A 15,303-nucleotide genomic window follows, 5' to 3' on the forward strand; every position below is an offset into this window, starting at 1 on the left:
ACACTATCCACAGAAGACTCTCTCTCCCATTTACATCTTTGTGTGTGGTTAAACCAGTGAAGACTGAGAAAAGCCATAAAATCGATCCTTGCAGCAATGTGAAGACTGGCGGCCAGGCGACAGTGAAAGTATGCTAACGTTTGTGTGTGTGTGTGTGTGTGTGTTCATTTTTAAAATGTCTGCTTGACCAGGAATTTGAAGGCATTTTGCTGTATCTGCAGAGAAATGATTTGCCTTTTTCACTTTTGTTAACCCTAACATTTCTCAGTAAATAATATACGAATCTCATCAACATGATGATGGCATACAGGACAGTCTCAGAAAATTAGAATATTGTGATAAAGTCCATTATTTTCTGTAATGCAATTAAATAAGCAAAATTACCATACATTCAGGATTCATTACAAATCAGCTGAAATATTGCAAGCCTTTTATTGTTGTTTTATTGTTTTGTTTTATTGTTGTTCTTTTATTGCTGGTTATGGCTTTTTTTTTTTTTTTTTTTTTTTAACTTGGTCTGAGGAAATATTCTAAGATTTTGAGATAGGATATTTGAGTTTTCTTAAACTGTAAGCCATAATCAGAAATATTAAAATAATAAAAGGCTTGCAATATTTCAGTTGATTAGTAATGAATCCAGAATGTATGGCATTTTTGCTTATTTAATTGCATTACAGAAAATAATGGACTTTATCACAATATTCAAATTTTCTGGGACAGTCCTGTATGTAGGAGATGATCGCTGAGAATGAACATTTGGGTACAGATTATATAGCGTTGGTGCAGGATTGAGCTCTCCTGAGCGGCATATGGCCACATGAGGATGGAGGTTTGAGTGTAAAACTCACAGTTCCTGGACGTGGGTAGGGCACCTTGCCAGTAAACTCTGCCCATTTATACTGCGGCCCCTCTTTGTGCAGAAAGTTGCCTTTAAAAGCCCGAACCACATCCTCCATCCGGTAAACGCACACAGCTGAGCCGTTGAGGATATCACTAACAATAAAGACAAAGAAAGAAAGATCATACAATCTGATGATACTTTTACACATTTTTGCAACCTGTATGAATGAAAACACAAGCAGACAATGCATTAAATGTGAAGCTGTTTTTTTTTTGTTTTTTGTTTTTTTTCAGTAACTGCTCACAGAATGTGCTCCAAATTCCAGCTTGAAAGAATGTTCGACTTTCTACACATCACTTGCCACCGTTGCAACTGCACTGCTATTAGAGTATCAAGGAACATTTTTTGGAGGCTTTTACAGTTGGAGATTGCATACGTGTTAATTGCCACAGCAGTGAACACATTCCTAATATAACAGAGACCCCATCATTCATTTCAACAACAAAAAAATCACTTAAAAAATAATAAACCAAACAATTTAATCAAGAAAGGAAAATACTTTAATCAGCACAATATAGAAAATGTTCAATAAGATGGCTATTAAGTATACATCCTAAAATGAACTTATGTGTGTGGTCATGCGGGAGGTCATAGAGACCATTCAGCTCATGCAATGACCTTGGTGTAGCTTTACAGTCTCACCCCTCCCTGGATTTCTGTCAGTTGCTGCTGAGCTTCCACAGACTTTTTCTCAAAATCCTGACGCAGGCCAACTCCCCCGACAATGTCACCTGTCATCACACTTGTGCTGCTACTGATTATTCTCTTACGTGTGAGAGCACATTGGGGCTTTTGAATCATAGCCGATACCCCACTTTCAACTTCACAGTCATATTAAATGGAGACATTTCTTATTTATTCTACTAATTGATTTTAACCTAACAAAAATTATTTTAAAAGCACTTGTACTATTACAAGCATCGCTTTCACATACGTTATACAAGACCGAGTTTAAGGACATGACGCACGATAAAAGACCCACTGTACATGACATGAATGAATGTTCTGTGTGATAATTGGTTTGAAATGGAAGGTTTGTTGTATTCAATCCCAGTTGTTTTTAAAAACTCTTGATCAAAATATCTCTCTTGGCAAAACCAGATCTAACTGGTTCAAATTCATGTTTAGTAATACAGTTAGTGTTTGAGACAAGGATGCAAGGAAATATGCCTTTGATGAAGCAGGATGATGTGCTGCGGGGGTCCCCTCACGGAACAAGCTTAAAAAAAAAAAAAAGAAGAAGAATGGTTTAAAAAAAAAACTTGCCTTGCCATGAGATGTCCTGTGTGACCATACAGCAAACAAAAAGCTACTGTCACGGCAAGATCAGTAACAATGATGACGTGAGCGCCATTTCATAGCATGAATGTGTTCAATTCAGGAGTCGGTGGCAGAAGGTCCTGCAGCCAGTTGGAATCTCACAATATGTTGCATCATCTCTGCGCCACACACACACTCAAGTGTGACCATTGTCACAGATGATCTCATTGGCTGCTCCATATGTAGAAATCCACAAAAATCCCATGAGGCACCGCTTATCTGTCACCTCCATATTCACAGAGGATCTTCTTTACAGTTCCTTCACTCATGCTCAAAGCTGTATTTTGTGCAATCCTGACGCTAAATATAACAGCAGCAGTTGATCAATACGATGATTCAGTGTTTTTTTCCCCTCCACCCTGCGTAATCGCAGATCTCGCCTCACAGCGTGATTTCCTGCTGACTCCCACACCCACCATCATGCTGGCATTTTCCAGCATGATTGCAAAACAGGGTTGAGTGGTACCTTGAAGTGGTGAATAGGCCGTAGATGAGTGGGTTCTTCTTGTCTTTGCCATGGAGGATGAAGACGTCCTCTGCGATGAGAGAATGATGAAGAGAAATATCAGGAGAGACAAATTTTTAAAGTCAACTGATAGAATTGTATTGTACACGATACTTTTGGTGACCAAAATATGTGATTAGACATTTAAAATGACATTAGTGACCTCTGAACATAAGCTATAATATCTAATTATTTAATTCCACACACATTAAAATAAAATAAAATAAAATAAAATAAAATAAAATAAAATAAAATAAAATAAAATAAAATAAAATAAAATAAAATAAAATAAAATAAAGAAACACCCCCCACTCCCAAAGTTGCACCATCATGACCTGTGACTGCATGGTAACCAGTTCAGGGCTGCCCAAAGACAGCTGGAATAGGCTCCAGCATGCAATCCTAGACGATAGATGGTTTCATAAATGGTTGGATGAATGGATGGCACCATGATGAAACACCATGTGGGACGTTGGTGCCTTTCATGATTAAAAAAGTGCTTTTCTTATTACTAGATTTGTATTATTGTGTATTTGTCTTGGCAGACATGATGATTGTGTGACTACTGATACCTAGTTACTTGGAATGAGTCCGTTGCCATTTATACCCAACCACAGTGGGAGAGCCATGTGCCAGTGCAGCAATAAGAGAATCAACACCTGCTGTTACACGCACATACAAACGCACTTGTACACTTCAGTCGTTTGTGTTCAATTCGGACAGAGCGAATGATATGTTCACACTACATTGCCACTCACTCCATCTGCCAGTTCTCAAAACCTGCAACATTCTTCTTCTTCTCACCAGCATTAGTAAGATTTCATCCACCCTTCCCATAGCACTTGTGCGGGTATCAAGAATGCATGCTAGCTGACATGACCTAGCTTGATCCGCTATTCTCTCCCCTCTCTTGACGACAGAGAGCAAAGCGTCACACTTTTCCCCACATTCCTGACATTCCTTTTGCTTCAGGTGACCTCCATGGAACCATGCGTGCACGAATGAAAGTTCATCTCATCTCAAAACAAACACATACAGGCTCAAGCATAGGGGATCATTTGATAGTAAAATAACAGAAAGCAATAATTTAGTAACTGACGTGAAAGGTTAACCATGACACTAAAAGTCACCAACTACTAAATTAAAGAGGAGATAAAAGGGTTAGCATTTGTAACAGTTACACGTTATCACTAAAGTGAAGCTAAGCACAATAAAGCGGGAAAACAACTTCCAGAACTTTAACCATAAATGATGACATTCTAAAGGCTAATAATACTGTACGGTGACACTGGAGTCTTAATGTTCTGAATCGGAGTCTGCTTACTAGTCTCTTCTTACAGTCTTCTTTTTTCCCCTTATTGAAGTCTGTTTTGAGAATGAACATCATGTGACATCATGCATGCATGCATACATGATTGTATGACCCGTTCAGCCTGTCAAAAAAGTACTTTTTGAAATTACTATGTGACTAGTTTAAATCAAGTCTGATTTCGTGTTGCTCTGCCTTAGTTCTGCCTCTGCCCTCATCTGGAGGATTTATTATTTAACTTTAGAAAAAGTAACATGACCTCCTTCGTGAAAGAGGGAAAGTGAAGAACACGCGCAGACAGTCCTCAAAAATAAATAATTAAATCAAGTCAGTTCGCTTTTTGACCAGTGGAGTCAAATTAGGTCATTAGTTCATCATCAAGGAAGGCGAAATATTTAAAAAAAAATCCTTACACCTGAACAATTGTAAGACATCAGGCCGATCGCTTGACCCAAATAATCTGCCTTTACAAAGATCACATCCACAGACTCTCTCTAGAATTCTCATCCACTGGAATAAATGAGAAAGATGTCAAGTTTAATCCAGAACACACTACATCATTTGTTAAGAGTTAATTTACGTGCAATTTCAAATGGTTTAGGAAAAGACTTCGTCATACACTTCATCAGACATTTTCTTGCAAAATTTTGACTTTGATACCATAACTGTATAAAGTACTGCGGTAAAAGCAGCGAAAAATAATAGTTGTAAAAAAAAATAAAATAAAAATAAAATAAAAAAAAATTCAAATTACAAATACGATACTAATTGGGGTACTTTCGATAAAATAAAATTGTATACAGTACTAAAACATGGAATATTTTTAAACATTATTAGGTAACTTTTTGTCTATAAATATACATATTAGGTGTTTATTTATTGTACAGTGCCAGCATACAGTGCAAACCCATTAGCTAGAGTACACGAGAAAATAGTAAAATATCCGTAAGTGTTCTCAGTCTGATGCAGTGCAATTCTACACAAATACGATAATAAATATATAGTTAACACTGTTTTTTTGGGCGTTGAAGTACTTGCTTGGATAATGTACCCAATGATTGTTTTAGTGACAGATGATTGTTTCTATGCTACAGTGGTCTGACACCCTCAGTAGTGAATTTCTTTGTCTCAGTATCTGTCCTCCTTCCAGTCCTCTTATCTTCGGACCAGGTGCTCAGCCCCCATCCCTTTCTACTCAAATCCACCTGGGCTTCTCAGGACCCCTCAGGGCTGCTCTCATTTTCTTTGTTTCTCACTTTCACTACAAACCCACATCCCACCCTTGTCCTAATCGCCACTGTCTTAATCATTCTATCTTCCCCGTCCATCTGTCTATCTGTCTGTCTGGCCTATTTTCTCTGGAGGATTGTTCTTGTGTCTTCTTCCCTAAACAAAAACGCCAGTTTCCCCCCCAGGGAAGATAGTGTTGTCTAGCCTGCAGACCCGCAGATCAACCCTATCTTCCGCCTCCTCTTCATCCTAATTGTCTCGCCGTAGCCCCCAAGAATGGGACCCCTATTCTTCCTCCCTCCCACACAGTCACCATGAATGCCAATATACCTTCTTCCCTTTGTCACAATTGTGCCCACACTGCTAATGTGCACTCCCGTTGTCCTATTCCACCATTAATAGTCTCAATTCCGTCTCGTCTGCTCCTTTAGCCCCCCCAGGCTATTGGCCTTATTTCTTCGATTGTTCCATCTTGTTTGTCTGACACATTTTTGTGCCCTCTGCCCATGGCTGACATCCTCCACTTGATGTCCTTCACTAGCATGCTGTCCTAAACTTTCACAAGGACACTAAGGATAACTAACACAAGACTGTTTGACCAATCTGTCTTTTGGTCTGACTTAAGATAATTCTTTGCTTGGGTTGTACTTTTGAGTAACAATGGACTATATGCACGGCAGCTCATGAGGTATTTCCAGGGGAAGGATATGCAACGTACACGCATCTGGCTACCATTCTCAGCTACTGGTCGAGCATCTGGAGCAAAAACAAACTCATTCTTGAAAATTGTGTCAATGTGGACTTTTGTAATAGGTACAATATATCGAAAAATTCGGAGCTGGTGTATTTCAAAGTGGAAATGTCATAGTCGTGGTAGCTGTTCCTTCGTTTAAAGACGAAGAAACAGCCCTGTCAACTCTCCAAAGTGTCATTATGTACAGCTTTATACTTGAACACATTTTTCAGTGAGCCGGTACCATAAAGCAGATAAAAGTTTCTACATTCGGCGAGACAAAGGTAGTCTGTCAGTCTTTCTCTTTATTTCCCAAGAAGAAACATTTATGTTTTCAACTCATTTTGCGGCATCTGCTGCACCAGAGAATAAAAGCTTTCTACTCTATTTTGACATTTTGTTGTGCTCTATAAACAAAGTGTGTCAATAAACCGTGCAAATTAGTTCACACGGACCTACATGCACTGTGAAACAGCAAATGGCTCATTAAATAGATATGAGGGTTTGATCACTTTGACAACATTTGGATGACAAGTAGTGTTTGAAACCGATTTCGATGTCTGTGCCGTGTCGACCCATGCTTATACCAAACCGATACCATGTTTGAAAAAACATGTTTATTTGTTTGTTTGTACTCTAAAGAACTGCATGCTTACATGGATTAAAAATGATTACTATCTTGGTCAGGCAACCATTGTGAAACAGGAAATGCATGTACTGAACACCTGTGATCACACATCAGTGAGTGTGCGCTGTGTTCAAATTTCTATACTAGTAAAGGTAAATATCATTGGCCGGTTTTTGTTAGTACTCGCCAATACCGATGACAGAGTTTTAATACAGTATTGGGGTCCCTCCTAATACTGGAATCGGTATCAGCACAACACTAATAACTAGCTACAGTGGTACCTCTACTTACAAAATTAATTGGTTCCGGAAGAAAGTTCTTAAGTAGAAAATTTTGTAAGTAGAGACGCATTTTCCATGTAAATGCCCTAATCCATTCCGAGCCTCCTAAAATTCAGACATAAATGTTTTATAAAGCATAAAAATGCATCAAAACATGTAACAAATACATGTTACAATTAGATTATTGCACAATAAATGAGAGTTCTGCGTAATGTAAAAAACAAAGAATAGAGTAAAGAATAAAAATGATGGTCATTTACCTTTTTAACTGCTGTCCTCATCGTTTTTTGCCCTCTTTGGTTCATGTTTTTTTCTGCCTGGTGTTTTGCAAAGAACTGATCCAAGGATGTTTTTTTTTTTTGTTGTTTTGTTTTTAAACAATGCTTCGTAAATGTCCAAGGCAAACATCATCTTAGTGAGCAAACACCCGACTGGTGAACACTTTTTCTGGGCGATTCTTTTAAACAAATTCTGAAACTTCATGGAAACTTCCGGTATGGCGAGGCATCTTTTTCCCCCCCCCAAAAAAGGCCCGTCTCGTCGTAATTAAAAACTTACTGTGGCTTCATCAATCACCAATTGTTTGAATTTTTGCACAAATTCGTTGACCGTTAGTTCATACATTTACGAAAAACTATCGGAATACTTCATGGGCTGCGGGATGAATGATGAGGACGCTGTATAGACACCGATCTAGTATCTAGGCTCATAGATACCTATGGTAAAGGTTCCTCTTAGCCAATGGGATGCCAGAACGATGCACAAACACCGATCTAGTATTTACGCTCATAGGTACCTATGGTAGGAAATAGCCATAGCCGAAAGTATTTTGCGTTCGGTAATGTATTTTTACCTTCGTATCTAGAAATTTCTTTCGTAACAAGAGGCAATATTTTCCCGTTGAGGCGTTTCGTAACTCGAAAATTTCGTATGAAGAGACGTTCGTAAGTAGAGGTTCCACTGTATTACTAAAGCAATGCGTCAATTACAGTAACTTGACGTTATTTCAGCGACTGTGAGTATATTGTAAAGAGTTTAGTGGTATCGCTACACGTTATAATGGTGACTGGAAGTTAGCATTGCTTACTTTCACTAAATAAGAAAGTGATGCGCGCATAGAGTCAATTGTCACATGACAGCAAAAAGTTCTACATTTGTTCCGTTGTTAATAGAGTAGTAACAGGTTAAAAATAAATAAATAAACTAAATGGTAACAAATTGATTGCTTGACACTTTCCTTTTTTGTTACAGCATAGTCATTACTATTTTCCTCATTGTCTTAAATATGGGAGGTGTTCAAATGGTTGACTTCACTGAGAATTTCCAGGCTTTTTCAATCAAGAATATTGTTGCTGTCCAAACGTTTAACACTGTGAACTCTTAAATATTGTCTAATGACAACCAAGTACTGTATTTTCCGTACTATAAGGCGCACCTAAAAGCCTTCAATTTTTTCAAAAGCTGACCATGCACCTTATAATCTAGTGCGCCTTATATATGGATCAATATTGAGCCGCAACAGGTATCGCTGTCAAGACGCTGCACGATCGGTGACGCGCATGCGCAGAAGATCCCGCCATCTTGGATCGCTAACTACGGCAACTCCACTAGAACAAAATACCTTTATATGCCTGCGTGATCATAAAAATGTGATACATCACTGAAAAAAAATCTTACATTCTTGATGCATTATAAAGAAACTATTTTAATTCTACAGGTTTTAAAGATGAACGTTTTATTTTTGACCCCATTACATTCCTAGTGAGTCTTCGTTGTTATAATTTACGTTTAGTCTGCAGTATTTTTATTGTCTTTAGAACAATATTTAAAATAAGTCATTCATTGAAGGTGCGCCTTATAATGCGGTGCACCTTATAGTGCGGAAAAGACGGTAAATTGTCTTCTTTTTTTTAAGACATAAAAAAATAATTTTAGTGAGTGTGAAGTAATATGCGAAGGTGACATCACATATGTGCAACGTTCAAAAGCAACTTTGTGCCATGTTGAAAAAAGCTATTCTTTGTGATTTGTGAAGTACAAGTACTTCTCATCCCTCATAAAACCTTCATGTCACCCCAACACCTCCATGTTGTTCTCCTTTTTGATCCACATTAGTGTCTGTTCCACCCCATGCCAATTAACCTCGATCCCCTTCACCTCTCACATCCTTTCTGCTTCACTTCACATGTCTGTGCTGTTTGAGGGGAAAATGTCTTCTGCCCGGGTTGGCGCCAACTCCTGTTTTTGCCTCTGATTTCATCCCCCTCGTCTATCTTGGGACGGAACGTGTAAAATCTTCTCTATTTATTGCCTCCACCTTCCTCCAATCATGTTCTCATCATCCTTACATCTCCTTCTCATCTTATGTTAGATTGTACCTCTGACTGGCTCCATAATTATCTCTGTGTGGGGCGATAACAGCCTCAACTCCCCTACTCACCTTCTAACTCTCCTCTTCATCTTCCTCCTCCTTCTCCTCCTCCCTTTTTTTTTTTTTTTCCTTATAAAAAAAGAGCTCAGAATTGTTCATTCGGTAGTCTTACCGATTCAACGTCTTATCATCATTGCTCTTTTTTTTTTCTCCTCCTCCCTTTCTAACCTTCAACTAAGCTTCAGTTTTAGCTCATCCCCTCCCCTCCTTCCTCCTCTGTTGTGGTCAACACCCCGCGCTTTAACCTCCATGCACCCTCTCCCTCTTGTCCTGCTTCATTGTTTCCCCTCTTCACCTCCTTTCAAGTCCTCCTTTTCTCTTATTCTGGCAAACAGCCATCTTCTACCCATCTACCCTCCTGTGTTGCTTTTGCAAAATGTCTCCCTGGAATTCACACATGCTATGATGGATAGAAGCTGAATGGAGGCCTCAAACGCAATCAATCTTCCTTGTTGTAACAAAGCATCTTTTCATGCCCACTTCATATAGAGGGTATTTCGTTGGTGAGGTAATAAATGATTAAACAACCCTTGACAAGAGTAATCTGGTGTTGGTGTTCTGTAGGATGAGTCATATGTGTAAATCCATTTTTCATCTCATGGCCTCTTTTCTTCAAGTCTCCACCTTAAGGCCTTTTTTGTATGTCTTTGTATGTTCCGTAGAAATTTAAATGAGAGGATTTGTTTTTTATTAAGTAACGCTGGATAAAAATTGTGCTTGACCTTTAAAATTTGACGTTCCAGTGGCTTTCTGTATAGGATTAGGTTTAACATTAAAGAGACATTTTACTTTTTATCATCTGAAACAAATACATTCTTTTATGTCTTAGTCAGAATAAGTGGAGTTCTTACTCAAACGCTGTTTGCTATTTTTCCTCAACACAACTCCAGAACCACACATTACTTGTCCACAACAACAGCAGACAACAGACGAGGAGCCTTCTTGTGTCTGGGAGCATTTACCAGAAGGCGTTTCAGTCAAAAAAGGCAGCAAGAATGTCATCTACAAGACATAAAACAGTAAACACACCCGACTGTCTGTGTTTATGGTTCAGTGGACGTTTGACTCACAGTTTCACGTGTTGCATCAACATTCAGAAGCACATGAGTGGAACCAAGTGAGTGCATGTAGTATGAATCCAGAATGACGTACAGCAATCTTGGACCAGATGCATGAATGATGTTTTGGTGACTGTTCAAAAAGATGAAACTTTTTTTTTTTTTTTTAACAGTTCAATTATAAAGTATGGCTTATAGTTGGTAGTAAATTTAAATAAATAAACAAATACATTCATTTTATTATTCTAATTTATGAAATAATTCAAATATATACATATTTTAGTATGTTTAGATTTTTTTAAAAGCCCCATATTACACACTTAAGTCAAAACCCTGTCATGCATGATGTCACATTTCGCTTAACTTCAGCAAATCTCGTGATTTCTTTGGCTTTATAATATGGATTATTATTATTATTATTATTAACTTTCCATTATATTGAGATGTTATTTTTTTAAATGTGCACCAACTATATTAAAACTAGACTTAAAACTTGCCTGTTCAGTAAATAACGGTTTACAGTTTTACAGTTTTGTGACTGCAAAACGAATTTCACATTTATTGAATATAGTCCAATTCAAATTTCATCACAACGTTTTGTATGACTACTAAGTTTTTCTGTGGACAAGTTGCATTCTTCAACCTTTACAGTAACGTATATGTTATTTGGAGTCAATATTTATAACATTCATCCAGTGGTGTTTATGAGCAGCAGCACTGTATCCATTCAGAAGATAGTGTAAACAGTCCTGCATTAGATGAGTTTGACACATAAACTCAGACGCGCCTGTTGAGATTCATAACCAAAGATGACCTGAGTAACATGGTGGACTATAAACAATCCAGAAGTTCTGCAAAAGCCTTTAAACATTGGCTTTCTAACATACTTTGAGATTCAAAACACAGGCTAGTCCTCATGGACTTCATACATGGAAATGGCCTTGACCCCCGAAGCGAAGGGTTATGGGAATGCTTCTTATGAAGATTGTTTAGTGTCACCTGACCACCTCACACAATCACACATATAGCCAGGTGTTAACCACTGTACCGCACTATGAGGGACCCGCAGATGCCTCAAGTCTTCATGGGATTTGTAGTGTTTCTGTGTGGTTAAGCGTGGTATAAACACAGCATTGACAGCATTCTTAACCTGATGACTTAATCCCCCGTGTATGGGCTTGCGGTTTTTGCAAGAGTGTCTGAAACAAATTTCAGTGCAATTTTATCAGATGCGCAAAACAGAGCCGCAGGTCTGCTGGGACAAAATATTTATACTGCTAACAACTCCAAAGTTTGAGTTTGTGAGTGCGTTTGACATTTTTTATGATGCAAGTGTGCCCACAGAAGGATTTGACAACGTGCAAGAAACAGACATTGCGCGTGATTTATTCAACCTCTTAATGTCCACGGCATGCTCATTCAGATGGTAACAGTGTGTGTGTGTGTGTGTGTGTGTGTGTGTGGGCACGTTTAGTTTTCAAGTAACATAGGGGTCCTGAAGTTTACTTTGTGCGTCCTCTGTTAACAAAAACAGCAGAGATAAGAAACCAGTCCGTCTCCGCACTCTCCAAATGTCCATATTTTCGCTCTGCATGTCTCTCCAGTATCTGTACAATATATCAAATATTGTATCTATAAGAAAATAATCCATGAACTTTCTGCAATTTTTTGTCATGACTGTGCACTACTTGAAAACAGTAGGAACAGAGTGACAAATGTTGAAAGTGATTAAGTGAAGGATGTCAATTTGTTGTTGTTACAATGTAAAGTTGATTCCTTAAATAAATCAAGCCTGATTCACTGCTAAGGGCATTGCTGGAAGACACCAGTTACTGTAAAAGGCATCCTTCAGTGGAATTCTATTTGTGGATGATGAGATCTCCAGTATCCTTAATTCATCCACATTAGTGGGTGGATAAAAGTTAAAGTGCCCCAAATAGCATGTTGTATTCATCACTGCCTTCAGGCTCCATTGGGCTGTTTCCTACATCAGAGGGGATGTGGTTTCCAATTCCTGCATGTCATAATTAAATTGTTTGACCTTGTCTTGTACTGTATGTGTCTTCTAAACAAATTTTAAAAAAATGGGCCTGTTTTTCAAACAAATACTGTCACGCCAATTGCTATATTGTTTCTGGTTCTTAAATGTATTGAGCAAGTGTCAGGCGTGTTTTTTAGTTTTTATGTAGAACTGTGCCATGAATCTTTTTGGCATTAGATTTATTTACATGTCCCTTTCGCTGAAGCAGGACAGTATTCAAAGTGTGCATTAGCACAGGTATTGCGGCTTAGCTCATATAGATAATTAGATCTGTACGTCAGCACCAGTGTCTGGGACAGCGGCAATTGCTTTCAACACAGTAGGAGTGGGGGATTTGGCAATGATTTGCAGCTGGTGGCGTTCTGCATCTGTTATGCAACCGATACTACAGCCAAAGTACGCAAATTTAGTACCATACACCGTGGATTGTGAGGAAGAAAAAGCCATGTACTTTAGAGGAAAACGTATGCATATTTTGGAACGCTCCATGGGGGGAAAAAAATAATGCATGTTGTAAAAACAAATTTAAATCTAAATTTCTCATATGTTTCATATATTTATTTATTTTTGTTATTATTATTATTTTTTTAATTAAATTTCAAGTTTCCTCTCGGTTTGAATGCCTCTAGTTCAAATTCAACCAAACTTTTAGGGACCTGCAGAAAGCTACAAATGTTAAATGAAATTTTGCTTGTACAGTTAATGAAGGTTGACATCATGACCACTGTTTCACTCTGGGATGGAAATCTTCCCTTTCCTATATTTTTATTATGGGAAAAACAACTTTTGAATCGGAACAAAGTGTGCTCAACCAACCTTGGAGGTTCCAATGTGACTCCAAAACCCAAATAATTTTGGGTTTGTTAAATACAGCCTGTTATTATTCCGTGGCATCTTTTTCTCACTGACCTCCTTCACTCCTTGTCTAAGAATTGATATTTTGTTTTGCATCCTTACTTCCATCACTGAAACTGTTGTTCCCACCTACCATGCTCCATTTGTGACAATTTTCCTGACCTTCTTCCGTCTTTTTCCCTGATCGGCTCTGCATTTTCATCTTTACATCCTTCCTTCACTAAAACTGACTTCTCTATTCATGTCTGCTTGCATCCAACTTTCTTTTACTTAAACCTGCTTTTCTGTCTTTTTTCCTGAACTTCTTTCTTGTACCACAGACCTGTTTTTTTCCTTCCTTCCTTTCTTCATTCAGTCTTTGATCCTAGCCATTTATTAGAATGCATATTCTTGATGTAAATTATTATTGCCATTTATCATTTTGACTAAAGTGTATACTTTTGGCTCACCCTCTCTATGCTTGTTGATTCTGCACAGACGCACAGACTTCTTAGGGAGTTTGTCAATGCTCTTAAAATAAGGCTCAAATATAATATAGTACTCAACTTTTTAACCTTTCCATTTAAATTTGTAAGCTAATATGTTGAATTATAGACTTTTGTGTTACTTATTTTTTATAAAAATGTATGAAAAAATAACTGGGTTTTTTTTGTTTTTGTTTTGTTTTTTAACATTCCATTAGCCAACTTCAGCAAAAGATTTCAATTTTGCATGTACCACAGACTGCAGGAACCATCTTGAATACAAAGAGAACTTGACTGAGTGAAAACACACCGACATAGAAACGCTCCAAACCGCACACACAACACCCCCCCCGGAGGACACTTCTGATAATGAACAAAACCACCACAACTGTTGAGGCCAGTTGCCATGGTTACTAAGGCTGAGGCACGTTGACGGACCCAAGGTGACCGACTCGGTTGTTGATCACCGTGGTAACACCAGAGCTATTCAGACATACCAAGGCTATGCGTGAGCATTTCTACATTTCTTTCAAGCAAAAACTTGTTTCTCATCATTCCCCACACTCAAATATGCACAACAAAAATTGTACGAAGTGAGGGCAACAAGGTCGTTACTGCAACTAACAGTAAAAGTCTGACGTGGCATAGTTTTACTGCACATGTGAGGTTTTATGACTCTTTGTACTCACGCAATTGGTCAAAGTGTGTCTGCAGGCCATCTGGTCCTGGGACTGAGCACACCAAACGGGCCTTTTGGAAGGTGCTCCACTTGTTGACCAAACTCCTCTGGCCTCCGATGTCATTCTGCACACACAAACAGAAACAAATCACATTCAAATAGAAACATAACAAATGTCAAACAAGCAATGCCACATCATCAACTACCTTTATCCATTGACAATAAAGGCAGCTCAGAAAAAAAAAAAAAAAAAGTAATATTTTTCTTCAAAATTACGAAATCAACTGCCCTCCAGATACGGCAACTTAATATATTTGCTGGGAGTCTTTGCTTGTTTGTCTGTTTGTTTGTTTGTTTGTTTGTTTGTTTGCTTGTTTGTTTGTTTGTTTTTTGGGGGGGGCATTTTTTGGGACACCCCAACAGAAAGGGTAGCAGTAATGGCTTGGAGGGAAAAGTGTGATGTTGGCCTTAAAACTTAAAATGGAACATAATGAGACACATTGGTAGCAACTTAGCAAGGCAAACACAGTGGCTGCTCACTTTAATATGAAAAAGTTGGAAATAATTAAACAACTATAAAAAAAAAAACAAGAAAAGAAAAAATGAATATGAACTAATCTTCCTCGTCTATGTTTGTGTTCATTGCGCAATTTATTACAGAAATGGACATTTTTACACTTGACAGTTGGAAAGGCTACAAGGTTACTTAAAAACATTGAGTAAACAGTTATGGTTTCATGATGGTCACACTCTAGAAGGGGCAGATTAATCTAATTTTCTTTTTCGCCCTCAGAAAAAATTGTTAAAATATAAACAAACTGGAGGATGACCAACAAAAACTGTGAAAAATGCAAACATCATCATGCAA

At 38.0% G+C, this 15,303-nt stretch overlaps 1 protein-coding gene across 2 annotated transcripts in view; it reads right to left on the reverse strand.

The window, feature by feature from the left end:
- The window catches only part of sema3h (sema domain, immunoglobulin domain (Ig), short basic domain, secreted, (semaphorin) 3H), a 56,120-nt gene that overhangs the window by 8,794 nt on the left and 32,023 nt on the right, over nt 1-15,303 (reverse strand). For both annotated transcript variants that reach the window (XM_077514853.1, XM_077514852.1), the window contains exons 8-10: nt 14,446-14,560; nt 2,688-2,757; nt 849-993 (exon numbers count right to left, since the gene is read on the reverse strand). In XM_077514853.1, the coding sequence (XP_077370979.1) occupies nt 849-993; nt 2,688-2,757; nt 14,446-14,560 (330 nt within the window). The remainder of the gene's footprint in view (nt 1-848; nt 994-2,687; nt 2,758-14,445; nt 14,561-15,303) is intronic.

This window comes from Festucalex cinctus, chromosome 2, assembly GCF_051991245.1.
Source record: "Festucalex cinctus isolate MCC-2025b chromosome 2, RoL_Fcin_1.0, whole genome shotgun sequence".
In the NCBI taxonomy this organism is placed as follows: domain Eukaryota; kingdom Metazoa; phylum Chordata; class Actinopteri; order Syngnathiformes; family Syngnathidae; genus Festucalex; species Festucalex cinctus.